At 40.7% G+C, this 13,810-nt stretch overlaps 1 protein-coding gene across 1 annotated transcript in view; it reads right to left on the bottom strand.

Moving 5' to 3' along the window:
• Nucleotides 1–7,235: 7,235 nt before the first annotated feature.
• Nucleotides 7,236–13,810, bottom strand: part of dnah9 (dynein, axonemal, heavy chain 9) — a 213,947-nt gene continuing 207,372 nt past the window's right edge. Inside the window, exons 76-78 of the mRNA XM_051939132.1 lie at nucleotides 12,618–12,871; nucleotides 12,397–12,532; nucleotides 7,236–10,825 (exon numbers count right to left, since the gene is read on the bottom strand). Coding sequence (XP_051795092.1) covers nucleotides 10,598–10,825; nucleotides 12,397–12,532; nucleotides 12,618–12,871 — 618 coding nt within the window. The 3' untranslated portion in view covers nucleotides 7,236–10,597. The remainder of the gene's footprint in view (nucleotides 10,826–12,396; nucleotides 12,533–12,617; nucleotides 12,872–13,810) is intronic.

The raw sequence follows: 13,810 nt of genomic DNA, 5'->3' as shown, positions 1-13,810 counted from the left end.
TGAATTAATAGGGTTGATTTTAATGTTGGTCACTGCAATTTCAAACCTTCTTTAAAATCATGGAAATCCATGTGTGCGAACGCCACTCTAGGAGCAAACAACAGCGCTTGCAACTGCACTGTTGCGCTAGACCCATGCTCTGAAGACGCAAGGGTCTAGGCATGCTGGACAGGGAGGGAGGCGGGCTAAAAGGTTGTCTATCAAATCATTCTGCAGTAATTGGATAGGTATACAACCAATCAGCGCAACCAATAGGCTCCTAGAGCGCCGGAAATCAGAGGATGCGGTAGTTCGGTGAAGCCTTATTTATACAGTCAATGGGTGAAGCTCAAGTATATTACAGACATGTTAACAGAAAGATTATTCAGAGTCGGTGCTAATGGAGCTCAACGACTGTTGTTTTTGCTGTCGACCCTGGCAGAGAATTAAATTCATTGCCATGGGTTGTCTAGCGCGGCTAGGCTAGTTGTTTCCGGTTGTTTCTGTCAGTATCGTCGCGCCTCTGTCGTCACTTAGTTACGCCCGCCTTCTGACTCTACACTTCATGGTGATTGGTCCGGCCAGTTTTAGGAGCATCCAACCTCGAGCCTTATGGAGGGTAACTAGACCCACCCTGGCAGAGAATTAAATTCGTTGCAGTGGGTTGTCTAGCGCGGCTAGGCTAGCACTCCTTCACAAATACGCAAGAAAAAAAAGGACAAGAAAAAAAGCAGAAACAGTTTGGGTATTCAATTTGCACTGATCCTCCAGCCCATCAGCATTTAAATGAAAATATGAAGCTGCAATCAAAAAGAATGTATGAATGGAAGAGCAGCTGAAGCAGGAGAGGTAAGATGGCTTCAGCAGCCTGAGTTAAGCACTGTGACTCAAAGGAAGGCAACAGGAGGAAACAGGCAAAAAACACGGCCTCTGTTAAATAATCAGCAGTTTTCAAGCTATCCTTCTACATCTCATATTGCACACATTTCTTCAACAATGTCTTTCATTACCTGCCTCTTCTGCTTTTAATGCAAACATGATCTGATGCCTGAGGGCATATTTTGTTGGTTAAAAATTTAGTTTGCACTTTCTGTCTTCTCTGTATGTCCCTTGCTTTTTCCCATCAGTGGTGTCAAAGAGCCCTGTCAGAGATATTGTCATGTTTGGATTTGAAATAGAGAGGCGTTTTCAGTTTGGACAGTCAGAAAGTTTCTCTGTGACAATGAAAGGTTGGAAAGACAGCAGCTAGTTCTATTCTTGATTTTATCTGCTTCACAGAAAACTGCAGCTGTAGTCTAGTGTTGCTAAAAAAATACAAACAATATAAAAAACATGTATTTTCTAACTTTTGGCCTACAGACTCAAGTGGGATTAAACAGATGACAGGTTTGAAACCAAAATTGTGTAAAATGAAAAGCCGTCTGCTGACCTCTGAGATGACTATAGAGGGAAACGATTCATGCTGTTCCTTAAAAAAAACACAATTTAAATGGAAGCTGCTGTGGATACCTTACAAAAGGTCAGAAGAACATGACAGTGTCTCGACCCCTGCCAACAGCTCCCCTGAGTTGTGCAGACATACAGTACATTGTGGAGTTCAGTTCAGCTGTGTTATGTTCAAGTGCATCATTTCTTGCGTCTCTTGAACCAGCGATTTCAAGTGCTTGTCACTCTCTACTTTCTCTTCCCCAACCACTTCTGAGTAAAACTCCACCTCCTTTAGTGCGACACACACTAACCACGCATCATGTAGTGGCAATTGACATCTGTAGCACAACCAGACGCACGATGCAGACAGAAGTAATAATGATAGCCAGGAAGTGAAGAATTCAAGAGTGAAAGAAAATTGATGTCTTTCTGAAGAGTTGATGCCTGTCAAGACATCACTTGTGCAGGATTTTACATTAAAAAAACTGAAAGTGATACACACTCACAAAAAAGAAAAATACACTATTGTTCAAAAGTTTGGGGTCGTCCAGGGAATTTCATATTTTCCATGAAAACTCACACTTCTATTCATGTGCAAGCATTATGGTACAAGGGTTTTCTAATCACCAATTAGCCTTTCAATATGATTAGCTAACACAATGTAGCATTAGAACACAGGAGTGAATGAGGAATGCTAGAAAATGTCATTAAAAATCAGCCATTTCCAGCTAGAATAGTCATTTACCACATTAACAATGTCTAGACTGTATTTTTGATTAATTTAATGTCATCTTCATTGAAAAAAACTGCTTTTCTTTCAAAAATAAAGAAATTTCTAAGTGACACCAAACTTTTGAAAATAAATATATATCCCAAACTAATTTAGCAAGGAAGGTCAACTGCAATGAAAATGAAGTGGGGATATACAGGGACTAGAAACAGTTAATGAATTCTTTGTAATTATCTGCATTTACAGTACAAGACCTAAATGATTCATATCCATGACAGATGTTGATGATAGTAAGTTTATTCTCACTGAAAATGACAGAATCCAATGACAAAAACACTAAACGCATTGTGTTTGATATGTGAAATGATACATTTAAAAACTTTTATGTTTTTCTTTACAATTCTAATAAAAAAGCCATGTTCCAAAGTCCTCATACATGTTCTCAGTAATCAGTGGCCTGTATTTTCTGTCACATTAATCAAACACTTTTCTGCACATCTGAAGTGGGATGTTGTTCCCCTCCTCTTTTCTGATGATCTCTAAGTCTTTGAGGTTGAAGGCTTCCTTGAAATCGCTATGGTCTTCAGCTCCTTTCACAGATTCTTTACGTCTGAGCTCGGGCTCAGCCACTTCAAAATCTCCACGTTGTTTTCTGTTCACCATTTCTTGGCTCTATGTTTTAAATGAGTGCCTTGTTGGATGGTCCAATGGTGCCCAAGGACAAGTTTTTCTGCAGACTGTCTGATCTTTTCTCCCAGAATCTTAATGACGGCCTCTTTTTTCATCATGCCGTTTACTTTGACAAGGTTGTTTGGCCAATTGATTATTCGTTGTACTGTGACCACTGGCACTTGAAAACACTTGGATACAGCCTTTTCCTGTCTTGTGAGCAGCCACAGTGTGCAGCTCTCTGTCAGGAATGGATCTAACAGAAATCTCACTAAACTCTTTGGTTTAGCCATGATTTGCAATTGACAAGTAACTGAGTTTATAGTGCTTTAGAATGGATAGAAGTTGCATTTTTTCCCTAAAAAAATTGGCATCAATTTCATCAATTTTGGACAAGAATTTTTTCAGTAAAAACAAAATGTAGAAAACGTTAGTTAATCAATGATATCTATGAAATAATATCTTGCTCTCTGTTGTCACTTGTTGTCATTTCCAGATGGAAGAAATCTATTGGTCAAACAAAAGGTCACAATAAATTGAAATTTGGCACGAGTATGGATATTTTTGGACTTGGATATGGTCAGGTCTTAAAAATCAATTAATCAAAGTTGCAATAATGAACTAGCACAATATATGAATAAGATTTAAATCATGGTTTTACTCCCTCATCAGCTCAGGGGGAGCGCAAAGGAAGGTGAACATTTATATCCGAAAAAGAATATTAGGCAATAGTATCTGTTTCCAAAAAAATCCAAAACAATGACAGACCTTTATGACAACAAATTTCTTTGGAACTACTATCTATAGAAAAAAAACATTTAATATTGTTAATAGCATCATCAACAAAACTGAATTCAACTCTGTTGTAATGAGTAGAGGCAAAAATTCTCAGATATGCATCACTTCTTACTAATGCTGAACCGACCTTTTGATATATTAAAATTAGTTTTGAGATTTTCAAATGATCTTCACAAATTAAAGAGTCAAAACAGGCAAAAAATTATGCTATTCAGCTGTATTTGTCCCACAATATTTCAGTGTTTGAATGCATGTGGCAGCTTGAACATGAACTGAGATAATCACTGCCATTATGAGTCTCAGTAAGCTCCTAACGTGCACGCAGTAGGTGCTGTTGCTGTGACTAGTTTCTGCCTGACTGCTCAAAATGTGCCCCAAATCACCGTCCTCTCCCAGCTTATCTTCATGCATGCAGAACCCAACCTCAGTTATTTGTGATAATCCACAGATTGTAGGCAGCTAACAGACATTTGTTTTACGACAGATGCCAGATTCAGATAAACATTTAATTAGCAACTCATCAGCTCTGTCAAAGCTAATTACCCCAGTCTCCAGCCCAAGCCAAAAGCTGCTCCTCTCACAGTTGGTCTGCACAGCAGCTAAGTGTGCTGGCTGTGGCGGGGTGCAGGGAGCCAGAGGCTGCGAGGAGCCGAGGCCGCCCTACAATGCTGTACCGAGATTGTGAGCTCCTAATCCAACCATTCTGCTGCACCTGACTCGTGTGGGTCAGAGCAGTGAGGAGAATGGACTGGATAGAATTACAGGCTGAGACAACATTGTGCCATTTATCAACACCTTACACGCCTGCTGTGAGAATTACTGCTCGCGAGGTGTCTCAGCAGCACTTTTGGTTGTCATGACAGCACATTTTTCGGCACTTAGAGGGAGTGTGATGTGGATTTTAGGATGAGTAGTGGACACGCTGTCCGGCTGTCAAGTGGTTTCGGGGAGGTGTCGTGCAGAAACGGCACAGAAGTGACGGCTTAGCACCAAAGGTGTTGACGGAAATGAAGAAAAAAACAAAAGAAAGTAGTGAAAACAGTCAGTCTTTCAACAAATGACCATTGGATAATCACCCCCCATCACATGATCACTCTGATAAATCATGGGTATGCTGTACGTGTGAAGCACGATGTGGAGGAAAGCACATGCAACTGAAAAACAAAAATAGGAATTCAGGGTGTCTCCATGGTTATCAGTTACTGCAGAGCCCTGCAATCACATGATATAATTTCACTGAAATTAAAGTTCTGCAAGCTTACATATTATACACACTGAGGTATCTCTATAACATTCACATTAGCAGCATCCTGGACTGACCTGTAACCTAGCAACCGCTTGACGTCTCACACAAGCGGATGATTAAAGGTACCATCTTTCCCATTCTGAACATGAACTGTTTCACAGATTTCACCTCTACTTTGACGCCAGCATTCTTTCCTTAGCAGCCCTCCAAGAACACTCACACTACCTACAAATATGAAAAATGAGTCGCTTCACACTTTTAAGCATTTCGAGATCAGGGTTCTGTATCTGCACTAGTTTGCTAAGCCCATCATTAACTGTTCTGGAGAGCTGTTAAGCATCTGGCTTTTCATGTCACTCCATGACAGAGGCTGGTCTGCAGGGGCATTTGAAGGACTCTTTGGTCCAAAGTGAAGCTCATATTCTGGGTCTGCATCACTCCACGAGCAAGAATAAATGAGTCACATTCCAGCGCTAAAAGAAAAGCATAAAGGCATGATTGCAAGGGAAGGGATTAAACTGTGTCTGAAAAGTGCAATCTGTAAACAGAACCACTGCTGGATCACTAGCTTCTAACTAAGACCGACTTTCAAGAAACTCATTATTAGCAAACTACATTATTTTGTGAATTTTTCTGAATTACTGAGGTAAATCAGATCCCAATTTATGATGGGTACTCACTGTGAGAGCAGAGAGTTTTTAAATCCGCATTTACATTCTGTGCTTCTTTTTATTGGATTTGGGAAGGTTTGAAAGAAAGACTTTTTTCTATGAAGATAACATGGAATGAGTCAGAAATACAGTCTAGACATTGCTAATGTGGTAAATGACTATTCTAGCTGGAAATGGCTGATTTTTAATGGAATATCTCCATACAGAGGAGCATTTCCAGCAACCATCACTCCTGTGTTCTAATGCTACATTGTGTTAGCTAATGGTGTTGAAAGGCTAATTGATGATTAGAAAGCCCTTGTGCAATTTTGCTAGCACATGAATGAAAGTGTGAGCTTTCACGAAAAACATGAAATTGCCTGGATGACCCCAAACTTTTGAGTGGTAGTGTACATTTTGGTCAGACATGGACAGAGCTTCACTTTAATTCTTTAGCAAGCAAATGATGTAAAATATAAACACCAATTGGCCACAACATTAAAAACGGTGGGAAAGCAAAACCTGCTGAGGAACAGATCAAGGAACGCAACAAACAGCCTAGATTCCAATCCCAATAAACAACTTACAAAATGTAGTCAAATAAGCCTGTTACTGTGGGTTGCACACTGCCAAGTGCCACACACTACAGGACACCCCCCAGAGGTCCTGTGTCCACGACCCGACCAGTCACACCTACATTTACACAATATTAAGCAGGGGAATTTAATGTGGTGCTTGATCAGTGTCTTTAAGTGTTTTTTTTGCAGTATTCTCATATAAAAATGTGCCAACTAGAAATATAGAAGGACTCTCAAAGCTAACGCTAGCTATCTACAGCTGATAAATCTGGCTGCTCATATTTGTTATCTCAGATGACATACAGCAGTCTGCAGTCTTCACTGGAAAAGAAATTAAAAGCCAGTATTTGCTTGCATAAAATGTAAGACCCAATGATTAGAAAAATCACTACAGATTGTGTGTGATAATTATGCCATTATTATTATTATGACTGTCTGCTTTAGTTACTGATATAGGATCAGAAACTGAGGGAAGCAGGGCTTTAAAAACAGCCAACTGCAAGACTCAGAAATTGCCTCTCCACATCAGAACATGGCTGTAGCACCACTGGTGCACAAAATGACTTCCCCTGTGAAAAGCCACACTGTAGCTGCATGGGATACAAGCATGTGTACACAGGCAGGATCTATTTTAATTTTGCCACCTGAAGCTGTAATTTGGGAGACCTACATAAATTGCCTCACCCTGCCTCATTGCACTCTTCCTCCTACTTCCACCTACTCCTCCTCCTCCTCACACCTCTCTGTCTCTGAGCGCATTGTTAAGGCTCTCTGAAAACCAGATAAAGGAGATGCCGGGGAACCTGGGATGAGACAGCAAGAGAACAAGAAAGAAAGAGGGAAGGCAGAGAGTTTTAAAGCTGGATTATACTGTCGTATGTGTGCCTCTACTGTACATGTTGTTGAAGGATATATCTGTGAGAGTCCACACTTTCTGCTTTAGAGAGGATTTTTTTTTTAAATCTCAAATTGGGAGGAGGGAAGAAGAAAGGAGTGAAGTGGAAGGAGGAGAGGAGAGAGTTGGTCTAAGGAATTGGAAGAGAAGAGGCAGGACTGGGGGACTGGAAATGGGAGATAGGGGAAATGACTGCACATTGGCACTAAAATGGGATATATCATAGAATATATGAAAATAAAACCACGTGCACAATCTGGAATGGCGCGATAAAGCATCTTTATTCTGGAACTTTTCTGGGAGAAAGCAAAAATGTGAAATATTTGCGCACATATAAAAATACAGACTGTATGTGATCAAATAAGACATTTTCATGTTATTAGAAAATGTATACACAGTGTAGGTAGTTTACAGAACTGGATGCAGCTGAAATGTATGAAATCACCTAATAGTTAAATTTATTCTGTAATATTCTCCAACTTGCGCCATCATACATAGTCTATGAAAAAAAATAGTGACCCATAAATTTATAAAAGTAGAATTTCTCCACAAACACATGCAGATAATTAACATTTCTAATAACTTGATACCTAAACTCAAAATACATGTGAACTGTTTAGAGCTACTGAAGGTTGAGAAAACTGCATTTAAAGGTACAGAGAAAGACGACAGTAAGAAAAAAGATCAGAATTTCTGTAGAACGTTATGGCTTTTCCCTCTTGGACTTTACTTTTGAGACCTGGGTTCTATTTCCTGTGGGTGGAGGATGATTTACTACAACGGACATAACCCAGCAATTTGGTTCAACAGAGAAAATGTGCAAAATTGATATGTGGAGGGGCAGATTGGTGCAATGTGTGAGAGCTTGAACATAAATGTAGCTTTATGCAGCAGCAAACAACCATCTGCTGTGTAAAGATACAGTAGGGTAAAGGCATCATCAGCAGAAACCTGGAATCTGAGCATCTTTCTTCCAATCTTATATTGTGGCCTTAGTATTGCTGGGCCAGCAAGTATTGTCTGTCCATTTACAGCGAGTCTTTGGGAGTCAGTCAACGCTAAAGCTTTATTCTTTAGCCCAGTCTAACTTCCAGAAGTTTCTGAAAAGACCTGGAATGTGCTTTTGTGACTAAAAACAAGTTAATTGGGTGTCATGGCAACTTTACTGCAGAAGTTAAGCAGGGAGACAGTCTGTCAGAAAGCCAAGAATTACGGCTGTCACAGATGAGCACAAAAAGATAAAAAGAAAAAGGGGAAAAAAAGGAAAGTGCTGACTGTTAGAGAAAATGATCAAGAGTCTGACAGGAGGGAGCAAGACTCTGTGACTGATACATTAATATGAGTTTTACATGTTGCTGTAGTTGACTTATGAGAGAAAAGGATTTAGCAGGGACTCTTATTTAGTTGGATCGGGGGTGTTTTAATGAAACTATCCCCACAGGATGAGTGTCACTGTTTCTTATCATTAAACAGTCTTACTCTCTAAAACAGGAGTTTGAAAAGGCCTTATAACCCGGGTTGTAATTCTACCAGGACAACGTCCAGTGTGGCTTTAAAACAAGATTATGTAACTTTGGCTTAACAGCATCCACTGTGAGTGACATAAGAGGCTGAGCTGGGATTGCCACCAGGAGGTCTGTGTACTAGTATGTTTAGTGTTCATCTACCATAGTATGTGCAGCCGAGTTTTTATTAAAAAGAATAAAAAAAGATTTTGGACCACTGTGTAGCACTCACTCTGGAATAGTTCATTGTTGGCCCTCGGGAATCCCAACATGAACAGACACCCCAGTCACAGTCTGTCACTTCCATATTACTGGACCTCCACACTGTCAGTCACAACACCTGAACCAATCACCAGCAACCTCTCTCCCACCTGGAATCCACCCCATTCCTTAGTTTGAAGCACATCAGTTTCGTGCAGTCACACAGAGCAGTGACTTGAACAACAGGATCACCCCACGCATCTCTGGAAACCTGAAAATCACAGCATCAAAGAGGAAGTGAGCTCAAACTCCAGTAAAGCATGTTGAAAGCTGGTTGATATCATGCTAATGCTAACAGGCCTTCAACTGCTTTTGGATTTCTGGATGTCACCCACCTGAACCAACACTGTGCTGAACGTTGGTGAGAAACTAATGGCGGATATGATTGCTACGACTGACGAAGATGATGATGAAGAAGATGAAGCCTGTCTGCTGAACAGGTTAGGCTTCTATGGATGATTTGAATTGACGGCGAGCTACCCTGGAACGAACTGGAAAACAGTTAGCTAGATTCACCCCTTCACCCACCCCACTCATTGGCAGGCCTCAAGCCTCACAGCTTCATCCCATCCCCAATGGTGTGGTAGGACTTGTTTAGTTTTGTTTCACCTGATTTGACTGGTTTAGATTTGTTTGGAATTGTCTGGACTTGTTTCATAGAATCGTTTTATGAATTGATAGTTCCAAATAGCACCTCATTGGCAACACTGGACCCGCGTTCACCTTTCACTTGAACCATCAACTGTCATTGGATTATTGATGTTGAACAAAGCACATAGTCACTTTATACTGTTTAAAGAGAAGCTGCTTATTGTGATTTGAATTGATTGAAGGACAGGTGAAGGTTGATTTTTGTGGTTTTCTGTTATTGTTTTGTATTTTTTCATTATTATTTTGATCAGTTTCGCCTTGATACAATCAAGTATTTTAAATACATTACTGGTACCATCATGTGTCTTGTGTTCATTAATCTCACACAGCTCCCAGAGTCGAACCTTTCCATAGCCCTCCTAATAGTAGCATATTTTCATTACAAATGCTACAACTGTAACTGAAATTACTGATGTGGTCTTTTCACTGCAGTATTGCACATTGAGCTGTTCTGTCCTCTATTTGATTAGTATTTGGATGCACATTTTGATTAGCACTGGTGGAAATTTGAAGAGAAATCTGTGACACTGTTATATATTATTCATTTGTTTGCACAATGTTTACGATGGATATAATGTCATATTTTAAAGTTATTATTTTTTTTAGGCATTTTTGCCTTTATTAGGCAGGACAGTGAGAGAGACACAGGAAACATGGGTAGAATGGGTAGTGGGGGAATGACATGCAGCAAACCACCATAAGCCAGATTCGAACCCATGACCGCTGTGTCGGGGACTCAAGTTGAATCCACACCCAGCCAGCTGAGCGCCCATAATGTCATATTTTGAACTAACTATTCTCTAGCATGTTTCTTCAACATATAAAATGATGTAGCGCTTTTACTTGTTATTTTAGATTTGTGATGAGTTACATTTTTACCTATGATACACTATCAAATAAAAACATATGATAATTAAAGAGCACTCATTAAACACTAAGCTGTCATGTCATTCAGACAAGATTATGTTTCTGAAGATGATAACATCATCTTAAGCTGTTGATTACACAAAACCAAAGTTGTAGCCCCTGAGAGTTTTGAAACAAGAAAAGGTGTGTTTTATTACTAACAATCTGAACTTTTCATTTGTAAAAATGGTGACTTTTTTTTTCTTAAAAAGCAACAGAGTCTCACTTTAAAATCTTTAGTTCTAATACAATCTGAACATTCACCCTGTTGGCACCATCAACACATTAATCTTAACTCCTGCTAGACCTGCAGAAGCAAGGCCACACCAGCTAATGTCCACTTGGATGGGTTGTCTTTGGTCTTCAGGTTAAAGGTCCATACATATGTGGGTCCTCTCTGACGGGTCTTATAGACGGGACACTGGTAGACATTCCTGTTGTCCTGCTTGTCCACAGGGACGGCTCTAATGAAGATTACTGGCATGGTTGGAGTGAGCTCTTTGAGGCGGGCATCTACAATCATGCCAGTCTGAAAGAAAAAGAAATGATGGATAGGGATGAAGGAGAGAAGGAGGGGGATGACAGCCAGTCAAAAAAAACATTTCACAGAGCTGAAGGAAGTTCTAAATTAGTTTGAGGCGCAGTGAAAACTTTGTCCAAACTTAACATTGAGGCAGCATTTAACAATGTTCCTTTGTAGGAGAAAGAAAAAAGATGTTTGACTAATCTTGGTTGACACAAAGCAATGTTAGACTTTCAGTTTGCCGAGCCCAAAACTGTGCTACCCTTGAAAAGTGGTGAAAGTCAGCAGAGTTGAAGTCAAGCTGCCCTGCCTTAGAATCCACACTCTCTAAACACACTGAAACAGAGTGGTCTGTCTCATTAATTAATCCTCCTACACTTAGCGCCTGACAAACACAAGTTTCCCCATGCATGCACAGTGACTTTCAGGAATGAATGTAAATCCTGATGACTTTGGAAAGCTCAGAGGACAAAGCTCTAATTGCATCTGCAATTGCTATAAAAATTCAAAGAAGTGTTAAATACCAATAACTTAATGTGTGTTTTGGTAAATACAAATGATAGGTATCTTAAAGTGGGTCATGAGGGCTTATAGATATTTATTCTAAATGAGTGTAAAAATACTACGTATTCACTGTTACTACAGTAACTGATATCTATTTTTATTGTTTAATCTCACAACATATTGAGAGAATCAATGTTTTATAAAGCAGGAGTATTCATGAGCACACATATTTCCACTGTATAATGTCTACATGCTACATCCATTGAACATACTAGGTTTTTATCATATACAGTATGAAGCTGTCTTTGATGTCTGAAGCCCTTCTGAATAAAGTACAAGGTTCATTAATATAGATGAGTAGGTTTATCATAAATCTTTGACTTTCATTGCTGAACAGAGCTGTGGTCAGATGGAGCATTGCTTACTCCTATGTCCACTCTGTTACTCCCTGCCAGTGGCACAGAACTGGCCTTGGGGCTGAGAGGAGAGGAATGGTGGAGCTGTGAGTAGAAGCCGCCCGGCCCGTCTGTCCACCTGTCTATTTGCCTGCGTCTCCAACTTTAATGAAGAAAAAAAGGAACTGCTCCTCTAAAGGGCGATCTAAGTGTTCAAGTGCACACTCTGCACATTCCCTAATTAAGAAGTCTACAGAGATGCTCCCTGAAAGCTGGGTGCATATACAGTAGTTGAATGTATGCAGACAGATAGAGCCCTGGGAAGCTCAGTAATGCATTGCACTTCTAGAGCTGAACACAAGCAAGCTGCAAAGCAGAAAATGAAGCCACAAAGGGAATAGGAAGATGCTTTAGGGGGAAGTATCAAAGTTACTTTACTTGACGGAGTTTAAAGGTGTACATTTAGGTTAGCTCACCTTATGCTCCTACGTCTGTCACCCACCATCAGGTGTGGAAGAATTAAACATGTATTACAGTGCAAGGTGCCTCGAAATCAAACTGTGCTACTTTTTAGTTGGTACATACACTTCGCTCTCCCTGGAGATTAGATGTCAAATTCAGCCATTTCCTAACTGTGACAGTCAGCTGAACAAAGAAATCAATGAGTAAGTCATGTACCTGTGTGTCCCAGCGTGCACCCTCCATGTACAGCCCGTGTACGTAGGCCCCTTCACGAGGCGGAGAACTGAAGTCCTCACGAATCTTCTTTGTAACATCACACTGCAGACACATGCTGTCCAGAGGCCACTCATTCCTGCCATCCAAGCACATGGAGAGTTACTTTATAACACCAAGAGGTTTTCCAGCACGTTTGATGTCCTAATGAAAACCAACGGTACCTTCTAGCCATGGCCTGCATGATGGCTGTGAGGAAGGACTGGGGGTTGAAGAAGCCAGCCAGCCACACCGTAGAAGGCAAGACGAAGTCAGCTGACCAGACCTCCAGCTCCTTGATCCTGGCCAGTAGGTCAGTGAGCCACAGTGCCAGTCCAGACATGGAGGGATACGCCCGTTTGGTCCAGCTGTCTGGCACCATGTTGAAGAAAATGGCATTCTGGAGGTTCTCCATGTCACTGGACATGGTCAGCTCTCCCTAATGAGTGAGTGTCACAGGAAAGAAAACAGATAAAACTAGAAGTTTTACCAAACTTGGACCGCCCGGCGACACAGATGACCCTTGTGACCTTGACAATGAGGTCACGGTCACCAAATTCGAACTCGACCTCTGTCTTATTATGGTACACCTGTGTACCAAATATGGTGAGGCTACATCAATATTTTCTCGAGTTATCGTACGCAAACCAAATCATTACAGACACGGAACAAGCAAGCAAGACCTCACAGCTCAAAACAATACCTTCCGGCAAACGACGTTTGTCCGGGCGGTAATAATCCATTGTGAATGGAATTTTCAAATTTATTGTTAATATTTCTATTAATTGTTGGTTAGCAATTTGCCTTGCAGCTAGAAGATCCCCGCCTTCCCAGGATCTTTATGCATGGAGCTTACATGTTCTCCCTGTGCCCGTGTGAGTTTTCTCTGGGTACGCCGGTTTCCTCCCACAGTCCAAAAACATGCTCAGGTTAACAGATAATTTCAAATTGTCCGTAGGTGTGAATGTAAGTGTGCTTTTTTGTCTCTATATGTAGCCCTGTGATAGACTGGTGACCTGTCCAGGTGTCCCCTGCCAGCTGGGATAGATCCAGCTCGCCGGCGACCCCAACGAGGATTAAGTGGTGTATAGATAATGGATGAATTTCTATTAGTGAAATAAAAAAAAGCTCACAGGAGGTATATGAACAATGCTCATTGAAGCTCCAGTCAGACATGCATGAGTCAGTTCTCTGAATTTGCTACTCTGCTAACCGGGCAGATCAGATACTAACAGGACAATACATTCACATAGTTTAAGAGATTGACACTCTTAGCTCATAACTGCACACTGAAACTCTATGAAGGTTAAACAAAAGGGTGTCATACAACACAGCTAATACGCTACAAAATCCACTTCGTATTTTGACCATCCCACTC

The sequence above is a fragment of the Acanthochromis polyacanthus genome, chromosome 19 (assembly GCF_021347895.1).
Source record: "Acanthochromis polyacanthus isolate Apoly-LR-REF ecotype Palm Island chromosome 19, KAUST_Apoly_ChrSc, whole genome shotgun sequence".
Taxonomy (NCBI): Eukaryota; Metazoa; Chordata; class Actinopteri; family Pomacentridae; genus Acanthochromis; species Acanthochromis polyacanthus.
Note: the sequence above shows the minus strand (reverse complement) of the source record. Positions and strands in the feature narration are given on the sequence as shown.